At 47.8% G+C, this 20,239-nt stretch overlaps 1 protein-coding gene, 1 long non-coding RNA gene and 1 pseudogene across 7 annotated transcripts; 1 reads left to right on the forward strand and 2 right to left on the reverse strand.

Moving 5' to 3' along the window:
* Nucleotides 1–20,239, reverse strand: part of LOC123020261 — a 187,052-nt pseudogene that overhangs the window by 20,172 nt on the left and 146,641 nt on the right.
* LOC123020265 (zinc finger protein 260-like) lies at nucleotides 1,598–15,607 on the forward strand. Of its 6 annotated transcripts, none has more exons than XM_044423726.1 (3): nucleotides 1,598–1,810; nucleotides 1,980–2,107; nucleotides 12,119–15,607. In XM_044423726.1, exon 3 carries the CDS (start codon nucleotides 12,348–12,350, stop codon nucleotides 14,439–14,441), a length of 2,094 nt encoding a protein of 697 aa, XP_044279661.1. In that variant the 5' UTR covers nucleotides 1,598–1,810; nucleotides 1,980–2,107; nucleotides 12,119–12,347; the 3' UTR covers nucleotides 14,442–15,607. The 6 variants fall into 6 exon arrangements, with proteins under 6 accessions (XP_044279661.1, XP_044279659.1, XP_044279657.1 ...); XM_044423724.1 differs by lacking the exons at nucleotides 1,598–1,810; nucleotides 1,980–2,107 and adding exons at nucleotides 7,400–7,519; nucleotides 9,988–10,122; XM_044423722.1 differs by lacking the exons at nucleotides 1,598–1,810; nucleotides 1,980–2,107 and adding exons at nucleotides 7,535–7,755; nucleotides 9,988–10,122.
* On the reverse strand, nucleotides 5,577–7,555 carry LOC123020268. Its single transcript, XR_006414037.1, has 2 exons — nucleotides 7,216–7,555; nucleotides 5,577–5,945 (listed from the first exon to the last, which is right to left on the reverse strand). It is a non-coding gene; the product is annotated as an uncharacterized LOC123020268 (long non-coding RNA).

Genomic DNA, 20,239 nt, shown 5'->3' on the forward strand with positions numbered 1-20,239 from the left:
GAGGGCGGGGGGCGCGTGGGGGCCTCGGGGCCAGCGGAGAGCCTCGCTGGGGGGCGGGAGGGGAGCAGAGCAGAAGGAAGGGGAGGAACACTAGGTGAGGGGTCCTGCAGATGTACCGGACTACAACTCCCGTCACCCCCAGCCGACGTAGTCGATGGGAGATGTAGTCCAACACATTGAATGGGTGTTAAATTGAGGAAGGCTGCTCTGATGCCCTTGGCAGTTCACAGTGTTTGTTCACACCCCGAAAGAAAAACCACAACAGCCTTGTGAAGTTTCCATACTTTCCTCCCCAGCCGACTCGGGCATTGATTTCTGAGGCCAGTTATGGTCTCAGCCCACATTCTTTGAGTTCATGTAAAGGGGAGAGGACCACATTTGTCATTTGGAAAACAATACATAAGCTATTTCCCAAGGAAGTATTTCTGGGGGATGATATTACCCCTCAAGATTCCAAATGGATTAACTGCTGACCATTCTCCCATTCCATCAGTCCAAGTAAGAGCAGTGGAACATAGAAAGGTGTGCTATACTCTGAGCTCATCTGGCCCAATATTACTGACACGGATTGTTAGCAGGGGTCTCTGATTTCAGGCTACATTTTCTCAGCCCTACCTTCAGATGCCAGGATTGAACCTGGGTCCCTCTGCATGCAAACAGGTGCTTTACCATCGACGTAGGACCCCCAGTCTTTACTAGAATCCATTTTAACCCTTTTCCACATGCTGAACTTCATTTTGCCTTTGGGAGAACTCCTTTTAGTACTAGTTCTCTGTTCAGCACTGCTTCGGCCTCAATGGAATACTGTGACTAGTTCTCAGCATCACAGTTTAAGAAAGATGCAGACAAGCTGGAAGGGCTTCAGGGGAGGGCAGCAAGGATGATCTGGGGATCAGAAATGAAGTCCTGTTAGGATGGATTGAAAGAACTGGGCATGTTCAGGCTTGAGAAGAGGAGGAGAGGTATGATAGCATTCTACAAGTACTTCAAAGGCTGTCACAAATGGGAAAGACAGGATCTCTTCTCAATCATCCCCGAGTGGAGGACATGGAATAACAGGCTCAAGTTACAGGAAGCCAGATTCTGACTAGATACCAAGAAAAAATTCTTGTCTGTAGAGAGTGGTACAACAGTGGAACCAATGACCTTGGGGGGTTGTGGCCTCTCCCACACTGGAGGCATTCAGGATGCAGCTAGACAGCCATCTGAGAGGAATGGTTAACTGGAGTCTTGCACTGAACAGGGTGCTGGACCCTATGGCCTTTGTGGCCCCTTCCAGCTCTGCTTTTTCTTGATTCCTCTGTGATGTGAAACAAGAATGGTGGAGGGTGGGGGAAATACTCCTGGCAGGAGAAGCCCAGTGCAGAATTGTGAGTCCAGTCATCTCTTTGCAGTTGATATTGGGTTGCAATTGATGTGAGTCATCCTGGAACAAAGAAGTACTGGCAACACCCTCCTGGCTTATTCAGATAATCATCCAAAGTGACCAAAATCTCTTTCGGGTCATAGCTACAACCTACAAAACTCTTTTAAGGCAAAGGGATTTTTCTTCTGTGTGGAGTAATAAAGATCAAATTTACTATTTGCCATTGTTGGTTGTTCTAAGTGATGGATTTGTGGTCCTCAGGAGACGATCTGATGGAACCCCATCCCATGGTCCTGAGGTTCACCTCTGGAATACCTCTTAAGTTTCATGTTCCAGCATCTGCCATCGGGAACACATTCCCTGAAGCAGGCATCTTCAGCCTTGCTCTTCAGATGTGTGCTGTAGACGTCACCCTTTCCCTGCAGGGCGACCGGTCAGAATGAGGTGACTTACTAGTGATTAATGTACTGTGCTTTTATGGCCATATTCACTGTGTGAACAAACTAGTTTTTAATGGCTTACCATAAAGTGGAATAGAATTTATGGTCTAAATGAATGACACAACTAGCTGTATGTCGCATGCAATGCATTCTTTCCCTTTCCCCTCTTTCAGCTCCTGGTGTGCCCCTTGAGGAGGTGGTCCTGCATTTCACCAAGGAGGAGCAACCCCTGCTGGATGAGCACAGGGGTGTCTGTCCAAGGGAACCATGACAGAGAATCCCGAGCACTTGGCCTCTCTTGGTGAGGATCCCTGTTCCTGTAATTCCCATCACAGTAATTTCCTGTTCCTGTAATTCCCATCAGAAAAGATGGGGACAGGGGGAAGGATATGGATAACAGGCTCGTCTGGGCCATTCTGGCCAGGGCTGCCTGCCCTGTGGCGTTTTTTCTGGCCTGGAGAGGATTCAGGGGTTCTTGGCGGAAAGGGAAGGCCCTAGCTCTTGGAGGGTTCTCGTGACAGGCACATGCGATGGACTCCGCTTTGGAAGTGGTGCGATGCTCTCAGCAGGAGCTCTTGAAGAAGCTGCTGCCAAGAGTGGGAAGGCTGGCGTGAGTTCAGGAGGACAGGAATGTGGGTGAGCAGAATGTGTTGAATATGTTGACGGCTGTGCTCCTGCTTTGTCCAGGAGGCACGGAAAACAGTTGGTCGTCACAAGCGCCTGCGGCTCTGCCAGATACCCAAAATGGACCCACCTGGTGGATGGCTGTGCACCTCTGGCCAAATAGCTAACAAACCGTGTGCATGTAGTTTTCTGACTGAATGAGTCACCCGGCTTGCTGGGTGCTCTGTCCAGAGCCCACTGTCTGTCCTGAACCTTTTAACATCTCCTTGCAGAGGCTGTTTCCAGATTCAGCTCCTTGCTGGATCGCTCTGTCTAGGCTGGGCCTTCTCTGACTTACGGCAACCTTATGAATGGAGGCCCCCCAAGATGAATGGAGGCCCCCCAAGAGGAATGGAGGTCCTATCCTTGACCACCCTGCTGAGTTCCAGTAAACCCAAAGCTGGGGCTTCCATCATGGAATCGATCCATCTCACACTTGGGCTCCTCAGCCAGGTCCTTCCATACATGTAAGGCTTCCCCTGGAATGAGGGGTGCCCCTTGCACAGCTGGGGGCTTGTATGGTGCTCTTCCGTGTCCCTCAGCAGGCAGGGGCGCTGGCTGTGTGTGTGGCTGCAGACAGCCGTCTCTTACGCACAGCATCAAAGGCAGTTCCTGCACCTTGGTCCACAGGCAACGCGAGCGGCTCTTGCCCGGCATATATAGGAATGCTCCTGCGTTCTGGCTAGGAGCCAGCTTCTCCAGTGTCTCTTCACTTGGTCAGGTCATCTCAACCTCCAGTGACTGGGCTCCAAGGAGTTGGGAGAAGAGGCATCAAAATGGCAAGTGCCGTTCAACATAAGGGAGTGTAGAGCAATGCATGCTGGGGCAAAAACTCCCAGCTTCAGGTATACACTGAGCGGATCTGAATTTGCAGTGACTGAGCAAGAAAGGGATCGTGGGTAGTGGTGGGCAGCTGGATGAAAATGTCGGCCTGGTGCTCAACTGCTGTGAAGAAGGCAAACTTGCTGCTAGAAAGAACTAGGAATAGAATAGAAAACAGAACTGCCCTTTTACCAATCCTTGGTGCAACTACTCTTGGAATATTGTGTTCAGTTCTGGTCTCCTTACTTGAAAAAGGACATTACTGAAATGTCCTGGAAAAAGGACAGAGAAGGGCAACAGAAATGGATCAGGAGATGGAGCAGCTTTCTTGTTCTATCCAGGGCCAATTAGCCTAGAAAATTGGTAATTGAGGGGGAGAGATGGTAGAGGCATTCAAAATAATGCACAGTGCAGAGAAAGTACAGAGGGAGGCATTTTTCTCCCTCTTCCATAATACTTGAACCTGGGGACATCCCATGAAGCTGAGTGGTGGAGGTTTAAAACAGATAAAAGGAAATATGTCTGCATGCAGCAGATAGTTAAGCTGTGGAATTAACTGTCACAGGATGCCCACCAATTTGGTAAAATGTAAACAAAATACATTTTTCCTTTACTTTCTGTTCTCTAGTCTTTTTCTCTTTAGTTTTATTGGAGGTCACAATACAAACTTGAAAGATCAAGAGAAAGGATTCCAAAGAAAATTTAAGGGATAATAGGAAAGATAAAACTCTAGCAATGTTGATGTTAAACATTATATATTGTCCTCTGCTCTGGAAAGAAGCAGGCTCAAAGATAGATGAGTGAAAAGAGAGCTTCAAAAACAGCGGAGGAAATCAAAATACTTTCCAAGATCATGTTCATTTTCATTTGGAGAGGCTGCTGCAACTTCAGCACACTGATAGGCAAGAGAATTTGCCCCTCTGCTTCTGGAAAGAAACTTCCAGAAGAAGGAAGAGAGATGGCTGGCAGCTGTGCAAGGCCATGCTCTGTGCAAGCCAGCAGCTCATGCACACTTTCCGGATTCTCAGAACTGAGCCAGGACTCTCCAGCTAGACTGCTTCCTGCCCTCTCTTCCCATGCACCCAACCCTCCACTTCCTCCCAAATCTGGCACTCGACGAGCTGGTCCACTGAATATCCTATCAGGCAGAGGTACATCATTACCAGCAAGATACAAATTTTGGCTGCGGCATGAAGAACTGTAGTAAAACAAGTTTCCTCACTACACTATTGATGTTTTCTAAATTTTGTATACTGCCTGAAGGAGCCATTTGACTTATAAGTGGCAAGTAAGAGCTTTTAAATAAACAGAATGTTACGTAAATCTTATGGTAATCCAGTGTCCACTGGGCACACGCTTACTGATGGTCATGACGAACTGCACCCTTGCCTTTGTATGCTGGGAATCACTCAGAAACAGAGCCCATGCTCTGTACACACAACGTCCCAGGTTCAAACCCCAAAATGTCAAGGGAAAAGGATCTCCGGTGTAGTAAAGCTGGCAAGCACCACTACCAGGGATCTCAGGGATATGCTACCACTAAGTAGACATCAGAGGTTTTGATAGCCCTGTGATCAAATTCTAGCCCTGTTAAACTAAAGAAAACGCACACAGGAGACTGCACAGAATAAATCTATCATGTTTAAAGTTAAGACTCCGCAATGCACAAGTGTGCATTGTACACTCTGCATGGAGCTGCCTTTGTGCAAATGCAGCATCTTGAATTATCAGTGGGAGCAAAATATCTAAACATCTAAAACCAATTCCAGTCTGCTGCTTATATCTTTCTGACCCCAGTTCAAGGGGCTGGTCCTAACCCAGAAAGCCCTGCATGGATTGGGACCTGACAGAATGTTTATCCCAACCTCAGTCTACCCAGACACTGTGACCTTTCTCTGAGGCCTTCCCCAGATTGTTACCTCCAAGGAAGGCTTGGAGAGAGGTATTAAGAAAAATCGCCTTTTCAGGAATAATGGAATGCCACTGGGGCCCACCTGGAACCAACACTGCCATCCTTTCAGCATCAGCTTAAAACTACCTTCTATTCTCAGGCATTTAATGGCATACGAAAAAACATCTCAACAATGAAGCGGTCTTCTTTTAATTGAAATTTTAGCTTTTTAAAAACTGATTTACTTTATCATATTGGAATTGGACATTGTATTTGATTGCATCTGTATTTTTATTTTACCCATGTTTACTACTGCATCTATACACATGAATTATGGTGAACCTCCCAAACAGTTTGGCTATTGGGCAGAATAGAAATGAAAATAACGACCATGGCAACTTTGCATATTTATTTGTCACTTTTTGGTCATATCACTCCAAGAAGTAAACTCACAATAACATTAGTGCTAAGAGTTTACCTGAAATAACATTGGCAGAGCATGTGGAATATTGCAAACAAACTCTCAAGAACAAAGTGCAGGAGATAACTAGACATATCTGCAGGAAAACAAAAAGCTTCAAAACTCTACTTTGTTCTGGGGGATGTAAAAAAGAATGGTGGAAATTCACCAGCTGACTGAGGTTTGACACAGTCTCATGATATATCTGAGAACCTACCTGTCATTGTCTCCTGTACAAGCAGGTCTTCCTCCTTTTCTTCAGGTTGGAAAGTCAGACTGGGGCATCAGATCCCCAGAGCCACTCTGTCGGGGAGGGAAAAAAGACTGCTTTTCTTAATATTTCACAGTTCTCACACAGGATCCTGTCCCCTTTGCAAGAACCAAGGGAGCTAAGTCAGTCTGTCTGAGAGAATGACCAGCCTCTTAGGCCACCGACCAAATATGTAGTCCAGGGGAAGCTGCAGCCTCCCTCCCCGGGGTGTTGTGAATATGGATTAGGCGGCAGGTAGTGACAGAATCCCGGAATTTCAATTTGTGAGGAGATAAAACTGGGTTTGTGGGAAAGATCAAGTGTTCAGACCATCTGCTGCTTTATTATTTAGCCCAGGTTTCCGTGGTTCGACTCACGATAATGCATTACTGGGCAGGCAGAGGTAAACTCGACTGTGAGGTTTCAATACAATTACAGGATATTTTATACTCTCCCGGTTACATACACAGGAAAAGAGCAATTGATGACAGAATGCAGACATTACAATGAAATTCTGAGATCATCATATACAGAACAGATAAAGGAAGATCAGCAGTGTATTGACACTTCAGTTGCGTAACTTCCAGAAACTTGAAGCCCATCAGCAGGTCTGCTTAGACATATAAATTCAGGCTACCGAGAAACCAACCATTCATGAACTCGTATGCTCATCTAGACTCAGACCCTGAGTAATGGTTCTGTACCATCTTGACTGGCCAGGGCGCATGGTGCCCTCTGGGCTAGCAAATAGGTACTTCTTGGTAAACTGAATTCCTATAGATTATTTAACGACATTGTGAATGTATATAATGTACACTCGACTGAATGGCCTGTCTACTCTGGCTTACAGCTAGAGGTGAGAAGAAGAGCAAGAGAAAGGAGGGGGGAGGAATGCCATTTTAAACAGTGACTCGGCTTGGGCAGCTGGTGCTTTTCAGGAGGGCAGATTTGACTTTATAGCACAAAAGCACATATAGGCAACGTTTTTCTGCCAGGATTTAGCCAGACTTTCCCACCAGCAGCCACCCACCACTATCCTTTCCTCGACTTGGGGCTATAACTCGAGCTGGCCGGGCTGACTGCGGGGACTCTCCTTCCCCGGCCTGCCCCCCCCCCCGCGCCTGCGCGGCCCCGCGCGTCCCCCAGCGCCTCAATTACCGCAAGCGCCTCCGCGCGCGCTCCCTGCCCCCGCCAGCGGGCACGTCCCGGGGTCCCCCCCCCCCCGGCTATCATTCCGAAAGGCGGGCTTTTCTTTCCCCCCAAAGCAACCTCTCAGCACCTCCGTCCTTCGCCAGCACCCCCGAAACACCGCCGCCCCCTCACCTCTTTCCTCCCGCTCGAGCCACCGCTCCCCCTCGCCGGGTACCCTGCGCAGCCCGATTTCCCTTCCGGATATAGGAAAGAGGGACACTTCCGAGGACCGTCCCTCCCCAGGGCGGAACCTCCTGTCTCTCTAGGAATCGGAGCTGAGTTTATTAACCCTTGAGCTGGAGGGGAGGGAACGGCGACCGAAGCTGGACCGTGAAGTAGACTCGGACTTCTCCGGAAAGAAACTGGGGTAGAAACAGCCAATGCGGCCTTCCCCCATCTGCAAGTCCCATGATCCGCAGCCACTTGCCACGGCTAGGTGGGATATAGTCCAGCAGGCTGGAGCCTCCGAAGAGAAGGCGCGGAAGCCCAGCCGGCCTCCCCGCCCGCGTCCGATGCCTCCGCGGCCTCTCTCCCCACCCTTCCGGCCCCTCCTCGGGACGCCGCCCCGCAGCCGGACGAGGAGTCCGGAGAAGGGGCAGCTGGAAAGGGGCCGGCAGCTTCTGCCCTCAGCCCCTCAAGGGTTAAGGGCGCCGAGCGCCGCTTCCTAGAGAGGTAGGAAGTTCCCACTGGGGGGAGGGGGAGCGCCCGGAAGTGCCCTCTCCTTTGTATTCCCGGAAGGGAAGTGGGGCTGGGAGGGATCTTGGCGACGAGTGGGGCGGCCGGCCGGCCGGAGGGAAGGGCCAGCGGCGAAGAGGTGAGGGGGCCGCACGGGGCGGGGAGGAGGCCGCGAGAAGTCGCTTTGGGGGAGCGAGGGGAACCCCCTCCCGGTCCCCGCCTCGGAACCAGCGCCCAGAGAGAGATCGGGCGGGACAGGAGCCTGGTGGAGCGGAGGGACCGGCGGGGTACGGTCAGCCCTGGGTATCAGTTGTATAGGAAGGACAGGGAACGGCGCTCTGGAGGGGGCGCTGCCCCGTGTGTTAGGGAGGGCATCGAGTTTGGCTGGCTTAACGATCTAAAGGATTTCCACGGAAGCACCATGGGTGGAAATCCCTGGCTCCGAAGCTGACGTAGTTGTGGGAGTCCGCGATCGTCCCCCAGAGCAGAAAGCAAAAGGTGCTCTCGTGATGGGAAGTAAGAATGGGAATACTGTAAGAACGGGCGACTTCAACTATCCCGCACACCGACAGGATAAATGCATGTTCCAGTTCTGAGTCCTCGAATTCCTAAATCCTCGAATTCGTAAATGACAGTGCCCTGGAGCAACTGGTCATGGAAGCAACCGAAGGGGAGGCAATCCTGGATTTAGGCCTGGGAGGGGTTGCACAGGGCCTAGTCGGGGATGTAAAACTGGAAACTGCCCACAGCGCTATTAGACTGAATATGCAGTTAAGTGGAAGGTAGCTAAGGACGTCCCACCCCGTCACATTTGACTTCAAACATGGAACCTCTCTAAAATAAGGGAACTGTGGGGAAAGGAAAGAAATTAAAGATGGGAATCAAGTGGGTTAAATACCTTCCAAAAACGTAGAGATTCTTCAAAACTGCAATAATAAAAGCTTTGACGGAATGCATACAAGTTAGGAAAGTTTGCATGAAGTCCAAGACATCACTAGCATGGTTAATGCATAGAGTCAAGGAAGCTATTACAGCAACTAAGGCTTCCTTTTCAGGAATGGAAACATTTCCCAGATCATAGAAACAGAGCGAATCAGAAGGGGTCTCCCAGGCCATCTAGTCTGACCCCTGGCTCCAGCCAGCTCCGCTCATGACATGCCCACCATGTGCATGTCCAGCCTATCTTTGAACGCTGTCACCAATGGGGCCTTAACAACCTCTCCTGGAAGCCCATTCCACACCCTCGGGGTCCTAACTGTCAGGAAGTGCTTCCTGGCATCTAAATGGAACCTTGGTTCCAGGAAGTAAGCACAAGTGTGTGCAAGGAAGCAAGCAAAAAAATAAGAGAAGCATTTCAGGGGCAGGATGCCAGCACCATCCAGGCCAACAATCAAGGATTATTTAAACATATCAACAGAAAGAAACCAGCTAGAGAAGCAGTTGGACCACTGGATAATAATGGGATTAAAGGAGCACTAGCAGAGGATTAGGAGATTGCAAAAAAGCTGAAGGAAACATTTTCATGTGTCTTCAAGTGGGAGAATGCAGAACAGTTGCCTGTTTCTGAACTTTTCTTTTAGTGGGGGGCAGCGCTCAACATACCCTCCAAGGAATATATAAATGGCAGGCAGCTGTGTTAATCCAGATCAAGGGGCCAGTTCTAAGCATTTTCATCTCCACCGGGAGCAGATCTGTTGAAAGCTTATGGTTTGGAACTGCCCATTCAGGGCCAAGTGACTGCAACATATTGGAGCAACCCCGAGAAGTTAGGCTAAGAGTCAGCAAATGGTTTAGATAGGTCCAAGGAGCATCATAGCCTGTGGGGGTTACAACCCAATTCTTCTAAGCCCCAGTCCAGCACTCTAACCACTCTACACACTGCCTCTGACACTGATAATATACTCCACTGCATTTCACAGCCCAATGCAGTCATCTCTCCATATAAACTCTGTGCAAAGGAAAAACAAGGGTGTACTGGAGGATGTGCTCCAGACTTCAAAATCTGAAAATGCAGACTCCTCCACAGAAGTACTCTGGCTGGCAATGCCGGGCTCCAAACCTCATTTAGTCCTAGGAACATGCTTTCTCATAATCTTGAGATGGAGAACAAACACTGGGGGCACAGCATGTAGAAGTGTTGTAATAATAGGTAGCTTTGGTTTTCCCACAGCAGCTGAATACATGTATGTAAGGCATGCATTCCTGCTTTTCTTTTTCCCTCCCTCCCAGCACCCTTGTGCATTTCACCAAGGAAGACATGACCCTGCTGGATGCAGGTCAGAGGCCCTGCGCAAGGGAGCTGCAGTGAGGAATTAAGTTACGTGGCCTCCCTGAGTGAACGTCTTTTTCCTTTCCTTGAAAAAGGTCAGTTCTTGTTCTTTTTATTACATTGCATTGACAGCGTACCTTTTTTCTTCTTGCGAGGGACCGAAGGCAGCTTACACAGCACCATGTTACATACCTCAACACAGCAACCCTGTGAGGTAGGTTAGGCAGGAGGTCCACAGCTGACCCAAAATCACTCGGTGAGCTTCATGGTGGAGTGGGAGTAAAACTCGGATCTCCCAAGCCCCCACTGGCTCTGGCTATCAGCTCTACTTATCCACTACATTCCTAAGGGAACCTGCCTCACTGCACCTCTTTGACACCGTTCTCCGTACCTTGTCAGTATTAAGGTTGGACTACTGTGCATTCTATCAAGAGTCCCAAGTTTGATATTGGCTAGAGAATTGATATTGGTTTGAGATTTATTATTGGCTAGAGAAACGGGACTTTGCATAGATTTAAATATGTTTGTAAGTTATCATAAATGGAAAGAGAAGGGTGTGGGGGCTGGCCCAGTGGGCTCGATGTTTTTGATGATGGATGTTGTTTGTAGTTTTTGTTTTGTTTTTTAGGATTATAATTTCAGATAAAACTTATTTAAAAAAAAAAGGTTGGACTACTGTGCCGTGCTCCACATGGGGCTGTCCTTGAAGAGGGTTTATATATTGCAACTGATTCAGACTACAGCTGACAGGCTGGTGTCAGGAATCCATGTTCAGAGCACATTCACCAGTATTCCTTGATGTTTACCAAGAGTACAGGACACAGCTAAAAATAAAACCTGATTCGCCTAGCTCCACCTAAGCCAAAATTGTCTACTCTGACAGGTAGCCCTCGCTGGAGTAGGTATTTTCCAGCTGCCCACACCAGCTCCATATTTTGTTTTTGAGCTCAACTAAAGGGATACAGAGGATGCCTTTATCAAGGTCCCTTTTAACTTCTTTCCATGGCTTGTTGTTGTTGTTATTGTTGTTAGTCGTGAAGTTGCGTCCGACCCATCGTGACCCCGTGGACAACACTCCTGCAGGCCTTCCTGTCCTCCACCATCCCCCGGAGTCCACTCAAGCTCACACCAACTGCTTCAGTGACTCCATCCAGCCACCCCATCCTCTGCCGTCCCCTCCTTCTTTTGCCATCAATTGTTCCCAGTATTAGGCTCTTCTCCAGGGAGTCCCTCCTTCTCATTAGGTGGCCAAAGTAGTCAAGTTTCATCTTCAGTATCTGACCTTCTAAAGAGCAGTCAGGGTCGATCTCCTCTAGGGCTGACCAGTTTGATCGCCTTGCGGTCCAAGGGACTCGCATGAGTCTCCTCCAGCACCACAATTCAAAGGTCACAATCCTTTTGCGCTCAGCCCTCCTTATGGTCCAGCTTTCACAGCCATACATTGCAACTGGGAAAACCATAGCCTTGACTACACGCACTTTTGTTGGCAGGGTGATGTCTCTCCTTTTTAGTATGCTGCTTAGATTTGCCATAGCTTTCCTCTCCAGGAGCGTCTTTTAATTTCTTGGCTGCAGTCCCCGTCTGCGGTGATCTTGGAGCACTTGCTTTAATGGGGAAGGACAGTGTAAAACCTTTAAAATCTTTGCCATTGGAGCTGATGCCTTTCTAGTTTCCTGTCAATTCTTGTGGGTGTCCATGGGCTTGAGAGTAAGTGTGGCGTCAAGGTTTGATTAATTATTTTTAAATTTATATACCACAACTTATAGTACAATTTAGGGCTCTCTCTGCAGTGTACATGACATTAAAAATCAGCAGTGCAATAAAGGAATCCATAAAATACAACAAAATTTAGCAGTTTAAAATCAATTAAAGTTCATAAAAATGTAAACAATATATATACCAATGACTCTGTGTTGTTGTTCCAATGTGCTTCACTTTAAACTTGGTTACATAAAACCACATTTGCCACTTCGATGCCCACCCTCCTGGTTTTGGATTTGGTAGTTCCCTTCCAAGGATTAGAAACAGGTGAATTCTCTGATTTGAAAGTGCCTTCTTTGTTCTCATGCTCTGTTTCTGTCTTTCTTTTAGCTGGGGATGTATGAGAGAAAACAAATATCAGAGCATATCAAGCACCCAAGGAAAGCAAGGCAGAAAGAAATGAAATAAAAATAGAAAGAAATTCATCGCTTGTCTGGAGGTTGATCTCCATAGGATTACAGTACAGCGAAAAGCACTTAAGGAAGACAAACGCAGAAAATGCCTTGTGTTTGGAAAAGAGGCTTGATGACATATTAACAGGCATTGGGCAATCGAGAGAATGGAGAAAAGATACAAATGCCTTGAGTGTGGAAAAAGCTTCAAGCAGAGTAGAGTACTAATCTCCCATCAAAGAACACACACAGGGGAGAAGCCGTTTAACTGTCTGGAGTGTGGGAAAGCATTTAGTCAAAAGGGGGCACTTACTATCCATCAAAGAATTCACTCGGGGGAGAAACCATTTAAATGCCTAGAATGCGGAAGGAGTTTCTCCCAGAGTGGTGCCCTTCAAGTTCATCAAAGAACTCACACAGGGGAAAAGCCATTTAAATGTCTGCAGTGTGGAAAATGCTTCAGACAGGCTTCAATCCTTAATTCCCATCAAACTACTCACACACAGGAGAAACCGTATAAATGTCTGGAGTGTGGAAAGAGCTTCAGTCAGGCCTCTCTGCTTAATTCCCATCAAAGAATCCACACAGATGAGAAACCATATAAATGTTTGCATTGTGGAAGGAGCTTCAGACAGAACTCAACTCTCATTTCCCATCAAAGAATCCACACAGGAGAGAAACCATTTCAGTGCCTGGAGTGTGGAAAGAGCTTTAACCGCAAGTTTGACCTTACTGCACATCAAAGAATTCACACAGGAGAGAAGCCATTTGAATGTTTACAGTGTGGAAAGAGATTCCGTCTCAAGCCAAGCCTGACTAGTCACCAGAGAATTCATGCAGAGGAGAATGCATTTAAATGTCTGGAGTGTGGAGAGAGCTTTAGACATAAGTATGGCCTCATTTCACATCAGATAATTCATACAGGAGAGAAACCATTTGAATGTTTGCAGTGTGGAAAGCAATTCATTCATAGGCAAAGCTTTACTAGTCATCAGAGAATTCACACTGGAGAGAACCCATTTAAATGCATAGAGTGTGGAAAGAGGTTCAGACGGAAAGACAGCCTTATCTCCCATCAAAGAAATCACACAGGAGAGAAACCATTTCAGTGTTCACAGTGTGGAAAGAGCTTCAATCGCAGGCACAGCCTTACTAGTCACCAAAGAACTCACACAGGAGAGAAACCATTTACGTGTCTGCAGTGTGGAAAGAGCTTCAGGCAGAAGGGTGCCCTGAGAGCCCATGAAATAATTCACATTGGGGAAAAACTGTATAAATGTCTGGAGTGTGGCAAGAGGTTCAGGCGCAAGTATGCCCTTAATTCCCATCAAAGCATACACACTGGGGAGAAACCCTATCAGTGCTTGGAGTGTGGGAAGGGATTCTGCCAGAGCAGCGCCCTCAATTGCCATCAGAGAATCCACACAGGGGAAAAACCCTATCAGTGCCCAGAGTGTGGGAAGAGCTTCAGTCTGAAACCCTCCCTTACTTTACATTTAACTACCCACACTGGGGAGAAGCCATTTAAGTGCTCAGAGTGTGGGAAGAGCTTCAGCCGGAAGGCATACCTTTCCTTACATCAGGTAACTCATGCAGGGGAGAAACCATACAAATGCTTGGAATGTGGGAAGTGCTTCAGTCTAAAACCAGCGCTTGCATTACATCAAACTACTCACACAGGAGAAAAGCCATACAAATGCACAGTGTGTGGCAAGCGCTTCAGTCGGAGGGCCTATGTTTCTTTGCATCAAAGAATTCACACAGGGGAGAAACCGTTTAAATGTCTGGAGTGTGGGAAGAGCTTCAATCGAAGGGAGTACCTGACATCACATCTAAAAACTCACAGGGAGACATCTTCGGAAGAGGAGGAATCTGATTCTTCAAATGAATCCTCTTCTGAGGTAGACCTGCAGCAACCTGAGAACTGTGCCTCATCTGAACTTCCAAACAACCCTTTCCAACATGTCCAGAACCCTGATGTGCTTCCAAACTCTCCTTCTACCACCAATGGCTCCCAAGCAGACCAGTGGCAATGCATCCGGTGGGACGCTCAGAGCCATGGTAGCAGAACCCACCTAACTCCCAGAACCCCCTTTTGCCCAAGGGATATGCATGAGGAAGTGTCGGCTCAGGAACAAGGGCCAACGTATGAGGAGGAAGGCCCAGCTGTGATTGCCAATGAGAGAGATTCAGCTGCACTTGCCGAACCCAGCTCAGACGTATGTGTACTGTCAGTTTACCCCAGACTGTTTCTTGGTTAACAGCTCCCTCAGACCTATCGGACTCTAATTATAAGTTTGAGGCAGGAAAAACTTAGTATTTATAGTATAAAGGGAGCTTGGGACATGCTCACATCTTTACATCAAAGAAGCTTCATGGTGCAAATGATTTGAATGTTTTGGCATAAGTATACCGAGGGAGATTAAGAGCAAGGTGTGGTTAATCACATCAAATAATCTCAGTAAGAGTGAATCAGTAGGAATGCTCTTAATACCGATAAAATTGAACTTAATAGGCTCCAGGAAATTCACACTGGGGAAAAGCCCAAGAAAATGTTCTGGCTGTTTTACGCTCTTTTGGAATAGGTCAAAAGTTATACACAGGTGTGTACACACAGGTGGGTGTCATACACATAGACACACTATCTTGCAGAGATTGAAATACATTTTTAATAGCTAGAAATTTTATTTCCAATGAATTAATCCTTGTGGAAGGGAAAGCATAATGAAAGGCAGGGGGTTGTAAATGAATGTATATTAGAGAGCTTGTATTAATGAAAATGAAATGCTAGGAAGTGAGAAAAAGTCACCTGCTACAAGGAACTGATCAATATCTCAAAAACTACACTGAGAGCCAGTGTGGTGTAGTGGTTAAGAATGCGGGACTGGGACTCAGACAATCTGGGTTCTAGTCCCACTCAGCCATGGAGCCAACTGGGTGACTTGGGGCCAGTCACAGACTCTCAGCCCAACCTACCTCACAGGGTTGTTGTGGGGATAAGATGGAGGAGGAGAATGATGTAAGCTGCTTTGAGCCCTTTGTAGGAAAAAGGCAGGATATAAATTGATAGATAAAAAATTGTCTTCCTTTTCAAGTAAAGACTTCCAGCCTCTGAAAAAAGATAAATGGTGGGAATTTTGAACTATGAGGACATAAAACCCCTTTTGGCATGTACTACTTCCATTTTTAAATTTTACTGCTTTTCAGAGCCTTTTAAACTTAATTCTTTTGTTTAGTAAAGGCCACATGTTAAATGCAGTCCTTGACATATAATATTTTGCGGCATTTTAGAATGTATTTTATTCTTTTTCCATAGGTATTGATCTATATTTGCTTTTTATGTAGAATTTTAAACAGATTTTACCTTGTTTTGTCTTCAGATATGGTATTCAGACTAATTCAATAAATTATATTCTGTGTTGGAGAAGCTTTGTGTGGTGTGCCTGCTCAGGGCAAAAGAATCTCCTTGGTTTGTTGTCTGACTGTGGGAGAGGCAGGCAACACCAGCAAAACCTTAGAAAAAGAAGGAGGGAAACCTCCTCTATATGGAAAGTGTGCACTAGCGATACAGAATAGTCCATTCCCAGCCAGAATCAGCATCTTTGCAATAAAAAATGGAACTACTGATTAGTAGGATAAAACATAAACACAATAACAGCAAAGTACCTTCAGCAGGAGCAATCATTCAGGTGCTTCCTGTCAAAGTTATCTTGACCGTAGTGCCCCAAAGTTACTTTGACCATCTGGTGTTTAAACATTTGGGTGTTTTACAATATCTTGGGGCTGTCTTAACAACTCCAGCTTTCCCTACAGAACACTGCAGCTGACTCCTCACTGATGTCATTTAGACCGTTAGACATTTTGCTCCCAGGACTCCCGTCCACTCTGTCGCCACCCTGAGTCCGAGTTCCTGGTGGTGGGCCCACCATTCATGGGCACTTGCCAGCAATCAAGCCCAGCAGCATAACTTCCATGGCATATGCAGCAGCCATTGTGCCTCTCCTCCGGTTATCCTTCAGGTGAGGGGACACTCCGTGTTGCGACTTCCCAGTATAAAGTGCCACCAAGCCAGGACTTGGAGGCAGCTGCCAGCTGGGAAACACAGCTTCTGCATGCATGCCAAGGATAAACTCTAACGTGTCCCGAAGGGGAATGTGGTTGTGTTGTGCTGTCAAGCTGTCTCCACCTTATAGCAACCCCATGGATAGATGAGTCCATTGGACAATGGCCTGTCCTTGACAGCCCTGCTCAGCTCTTGGATGCTTCAGGCAGTGTGGGCTACCATGGAGTGGCTCCATCAAAGTTTGGATGGAAGGAAAATGAAGAAGCTGAAAACTTTACATACACATATGCACTGTGTATTTAGTCGCTTTTCATCACCTTGCTAGTGTATCACCAGAGCAGTTGTCCTAAACTCCCCTCTCAGAGTGACAGCCTAAAGTTTTCTGAGCTAGGCATAAAGTATCATCTAGTAGAGAGAGCATAAGTTTGGTCATTAAGTTGAACTATGGCAAGATGTTGAAGGTCACACAAAGGGGAACGGAGGAAGCTACAAGAAGCAGGCATTTGCTAAGGTGGTCATGGGAGAAGAGTTACAAAAGGGAAAGCTGTGCAGCATTGTGAGCACAGACTTTTGAGGGAATGATGGATTCATTGGGATTACTGAACGTCAGGGAGAAATGGCATTGGTGGAAGCCCAGCGTCAGAATGTGTGCAAATCCATGCAGGACTAGGCCAAGAGCCATGCAAGGGCTGTCCAGACTCCTCACTCAGTGGCCAAGCAGTTGCCTGGGGAATCTATAGGTATACTAGTCCCATACTATGTAGCATATTATGGATCAAAGCAGCATTTCCGCCCACAAGTCCTCCCCCTCACTGACACAGAAAAGGCCCTAAATTAGCAGATCAGCATGAGATTGGAATCCATGAGATTTCAGCAGGTTCAAGATCATCTCCAAAGTGTTGCCCTGTCCATTACAGCAAGCTCGGCTCTGGTCTCAGTTCTGATGGGGCTGAATTAGGGTCAGACCCTACCTACACTTTTCTGCATGAGATGCCCCTTTGTATTAAGATCAGGTCTAAATACAATGATGAAGCACTTGGGAAGAAAGATGCAGCCCAGCAGTCCTGCACTGGAGGCCATGAGGGAGAAGACCTGCACGGCCACCATGTACTTGCCCTTGGTGCTCAGGTAGGTGGGCACGAAGGACACCCAGACGCTGCAGAAGACCAGCATGCTGAAGGTGATCAGCTTGGCCTCGTTGAAGGTCCCAGGAAGCTTCCTGGCCAGGAAGGCCACCGTGAAGCAGACGGCAGCCAGGAAGCCCATGTAGCCGAGGGCAGTGTAGAACATGGCCACAGAGCCTTCGTTGCACTGCAGGATGATCTGTCCAGCCTGGGAGTGCATGTCGGCCTCTGGGAATGGAGAAGACATCCCCAGCCAGATGGTGCAGATGGCAGCTTGAACGACGGAACAGGACAGTACAATAGCATTGGCCAGACCCTTCCCCAGCCACTTCCTGGCCTTATTGCCTGGCTTTGTGGCTAGGAAGGCCAACACCACAGTGATCGTTTTGGCCAAGACAGAAGAGACAGAGACCGAGAAGATGATGCTGAAGGCTGTTTGTCGGAGGAGGCAGGTGACTTTCCTTGGCTGGCCCATAAAGAGGAAGGAGGTGAGAAAGGAAAGCAGGAGGGAGATGAGGAGAATGTAGGAGAGGTCCCGGTTGTTGGCCTTTACAACTGGAGTGTCCTGGTGTAGGATTAAGATTGCTAACACAGAGCCCGTGCTTACGGACAAGAACAGGGCCAAGGAAGCCAGGGTGATGCCCAAAGGCTCTTTGTAGGACAGGAAGTCAATAACTTTGGGGATACATTGATCCTGGGCTACATTGGGATGCTGATCTTCTGGGCACCTGGCACAGCTTTCTGCATCTGAGGAGGAGGAGAATGGAATCAGCATTGCTCACCTGTCTCTCACATTCATACCAATTTGAGCTCCTTTATTAATGGAAAGAATGTAGGAAGGGCATAATCATCCAACCTGCCTGGCAGGAAGACAGGGCAGACTGTCCCTGTAGGTGCCCATGACCCAGAATCCTGAACTGCGGCCGAATGTAGGAAAATCTCCCGGATGGGTTGAGGAAGAACTGAAAGAAGTGGGAAGCCGCAGCCTTGCATGATTGCTTCTCCTACCAGAAAGGTGCTTAGAGAGCTGGTCCCTTGAGCTGAGGCACTGAAATTGGGACTGAGTTGAACTGGAAGGGACCCAGTCCATGGAGGTAAAAATAAGATTTACCAGAAAGGAGTGCAAAGAGGTAGGCAAGGGGCAAGGAAGAGAAGATGAAAAGTCTTAAGATAACTGACTTTTATCAAACTTGGGACTCTTTTTATTATTGGCTAGAGAAACGGGGCTTCACATAGATTTAAATACATTTATAAGTTAACATAAAGAGAAAAAATGTGGGGGGCTGACCCAGTAGGTCTGATGCTTCTGATGATTGATGTTTTTAGTTTTTCTTTGTATTAGGTTTATTTAGAATAAATCTTATTCAGAAAAGCCTCAAGGAGTGACACAGACTGTGGCCAGGAAGCTACCCAAGCATCACCTGGGGCAATGGACAGGAATGCCCTACCTCAGCCAGAAGAGGCCACTCTGAGAGGCAGACGTCACTTGGTCAGCCACTTTCCAACCTCTCCAGAAGAGGGCAGCATCCCACAGCCGTTATGGCTGAGAGTTCTTGGGCTGCCTCAGTTTGCCCAGTGCCGCCTCAACAAGATGGTGGTCCAGCAGCCCAGCTTGTTCACACCGTCCTGGAGCAGGAGTGCCGAGATGTCCGCTGTCCTTCATCAACATCTCCCCCTCATTCTGGCTGCCCATCTCTTAATAGAACCAGGCCCCTTCCTGCCTAACTGACCCCCAAGGTGGCTCAGGTATGAAATCCATCACCCACAGGGAAGCCACTGTAGCAACTGCTGGGATGATGGGAGCCTCTCCCCCCTGAATTTGAAGGAGGGGGACCAGCTTCTCTTTGAGTGAAGAACCATGGAGATTCATAGAGTTCATACTCATTAACATTAACCCTAACTGTACTGCTTTCATGCCTCTACCACCCCATAGCCAAAGTTCTCTGGGACCATAACACATAAAACAATAAACTACAATTCAAGAACCCTAATGATAATGCAAAATACATTTTAAACAATTAAAAAGCACATGGTAGAGATGATCCTGCAAAGAGGAATGATCACCCAGATAATCACCGTAGGCTGCTTGATTAGCAGATCGATTGGGAAAGACCTTTTCATCAGGGGCCTTCATCTGGCCTTCATCTGCCTTCATCCGGCCTGCTGCAGCAGGGTAGATGCACCAAAGAAATCCCCCGTAGCCTCATCGCCTTGTGCTAGGCAAGGTGATCCCATCTGGGGCAAGGGTGTCCAGTGTTTCCCCTCTGGGTGTATCTTTGCCCCCTCCCCCTGGGACCCGTTCCTGCGGAGCCACCCACCTTCCTGAGTGGAGATGGTCCCCTCGGCACATGCAGCGCAAATGTAGCAGCAGACCGACTGTCCTTCTTTCTCCACCTTGGCGTATCCGGGGTGGCAGCTTTCAGAGCATCTGGAACGAGGCACCATCTAGTCATGCAGACAAGACTTGTTAAAAGAAAGTAACTGGTGAGGGGCTATTCTTGCCTGCAGAATTGAACTGTAGGGAGCTTGCAGTTGGACTGCTCCTAGCTCTACACAATCACCAGCATGCAAAGATCTAAGATGAGCCTTGATGGATCAGGCTGCGATCCAGCCACTCTCTTCTTTTGTTGCCACCACAGCCAAAGAGAGAGCAAGGGCACTGGGCTAGGTGGGCCCTGTTTTGTTCCATGCATGCAGCATCTTCTGTTCAGCACCATGGCCTGACATGCGCAGTGCCACAGCACCCCCACTCTCATTCCAGCAGTTTTCCTCCCTTGTATTGGGACTGGGCTGTAAAATTCAGGCCTGGGGCATGGCCTCTGAAAGTAGGCCTGCTTGGCATGGGAAGTGCTGCCCGGGAGCCCCCCCCCCC

Source organism: Varanus komodoensis, unplaced genomic scaffold, assembly GCF_004798865.1.
Source record: "Varanus komodoensis strain SLA01 unplaced genomic scaffold, ASM479886v1 scaffold149, whole genome shotgun sequence".
Lineage (NCBI taxonomy): Eukaryota > Metazoa > Chordata > Lepidosauria > Squamata > Varanidae > Varanus > Varanus komodoensis.

Excerpts from the sequence above, each read along its gene's own strand:
- LOC123020265 (XM_044423726.1), top strand. The coding sequence starts at position 12,348 with ATGGAGAAAAGATACAAATGCCTTGAGTGTGGAAAAAGCTTCAAGCAG.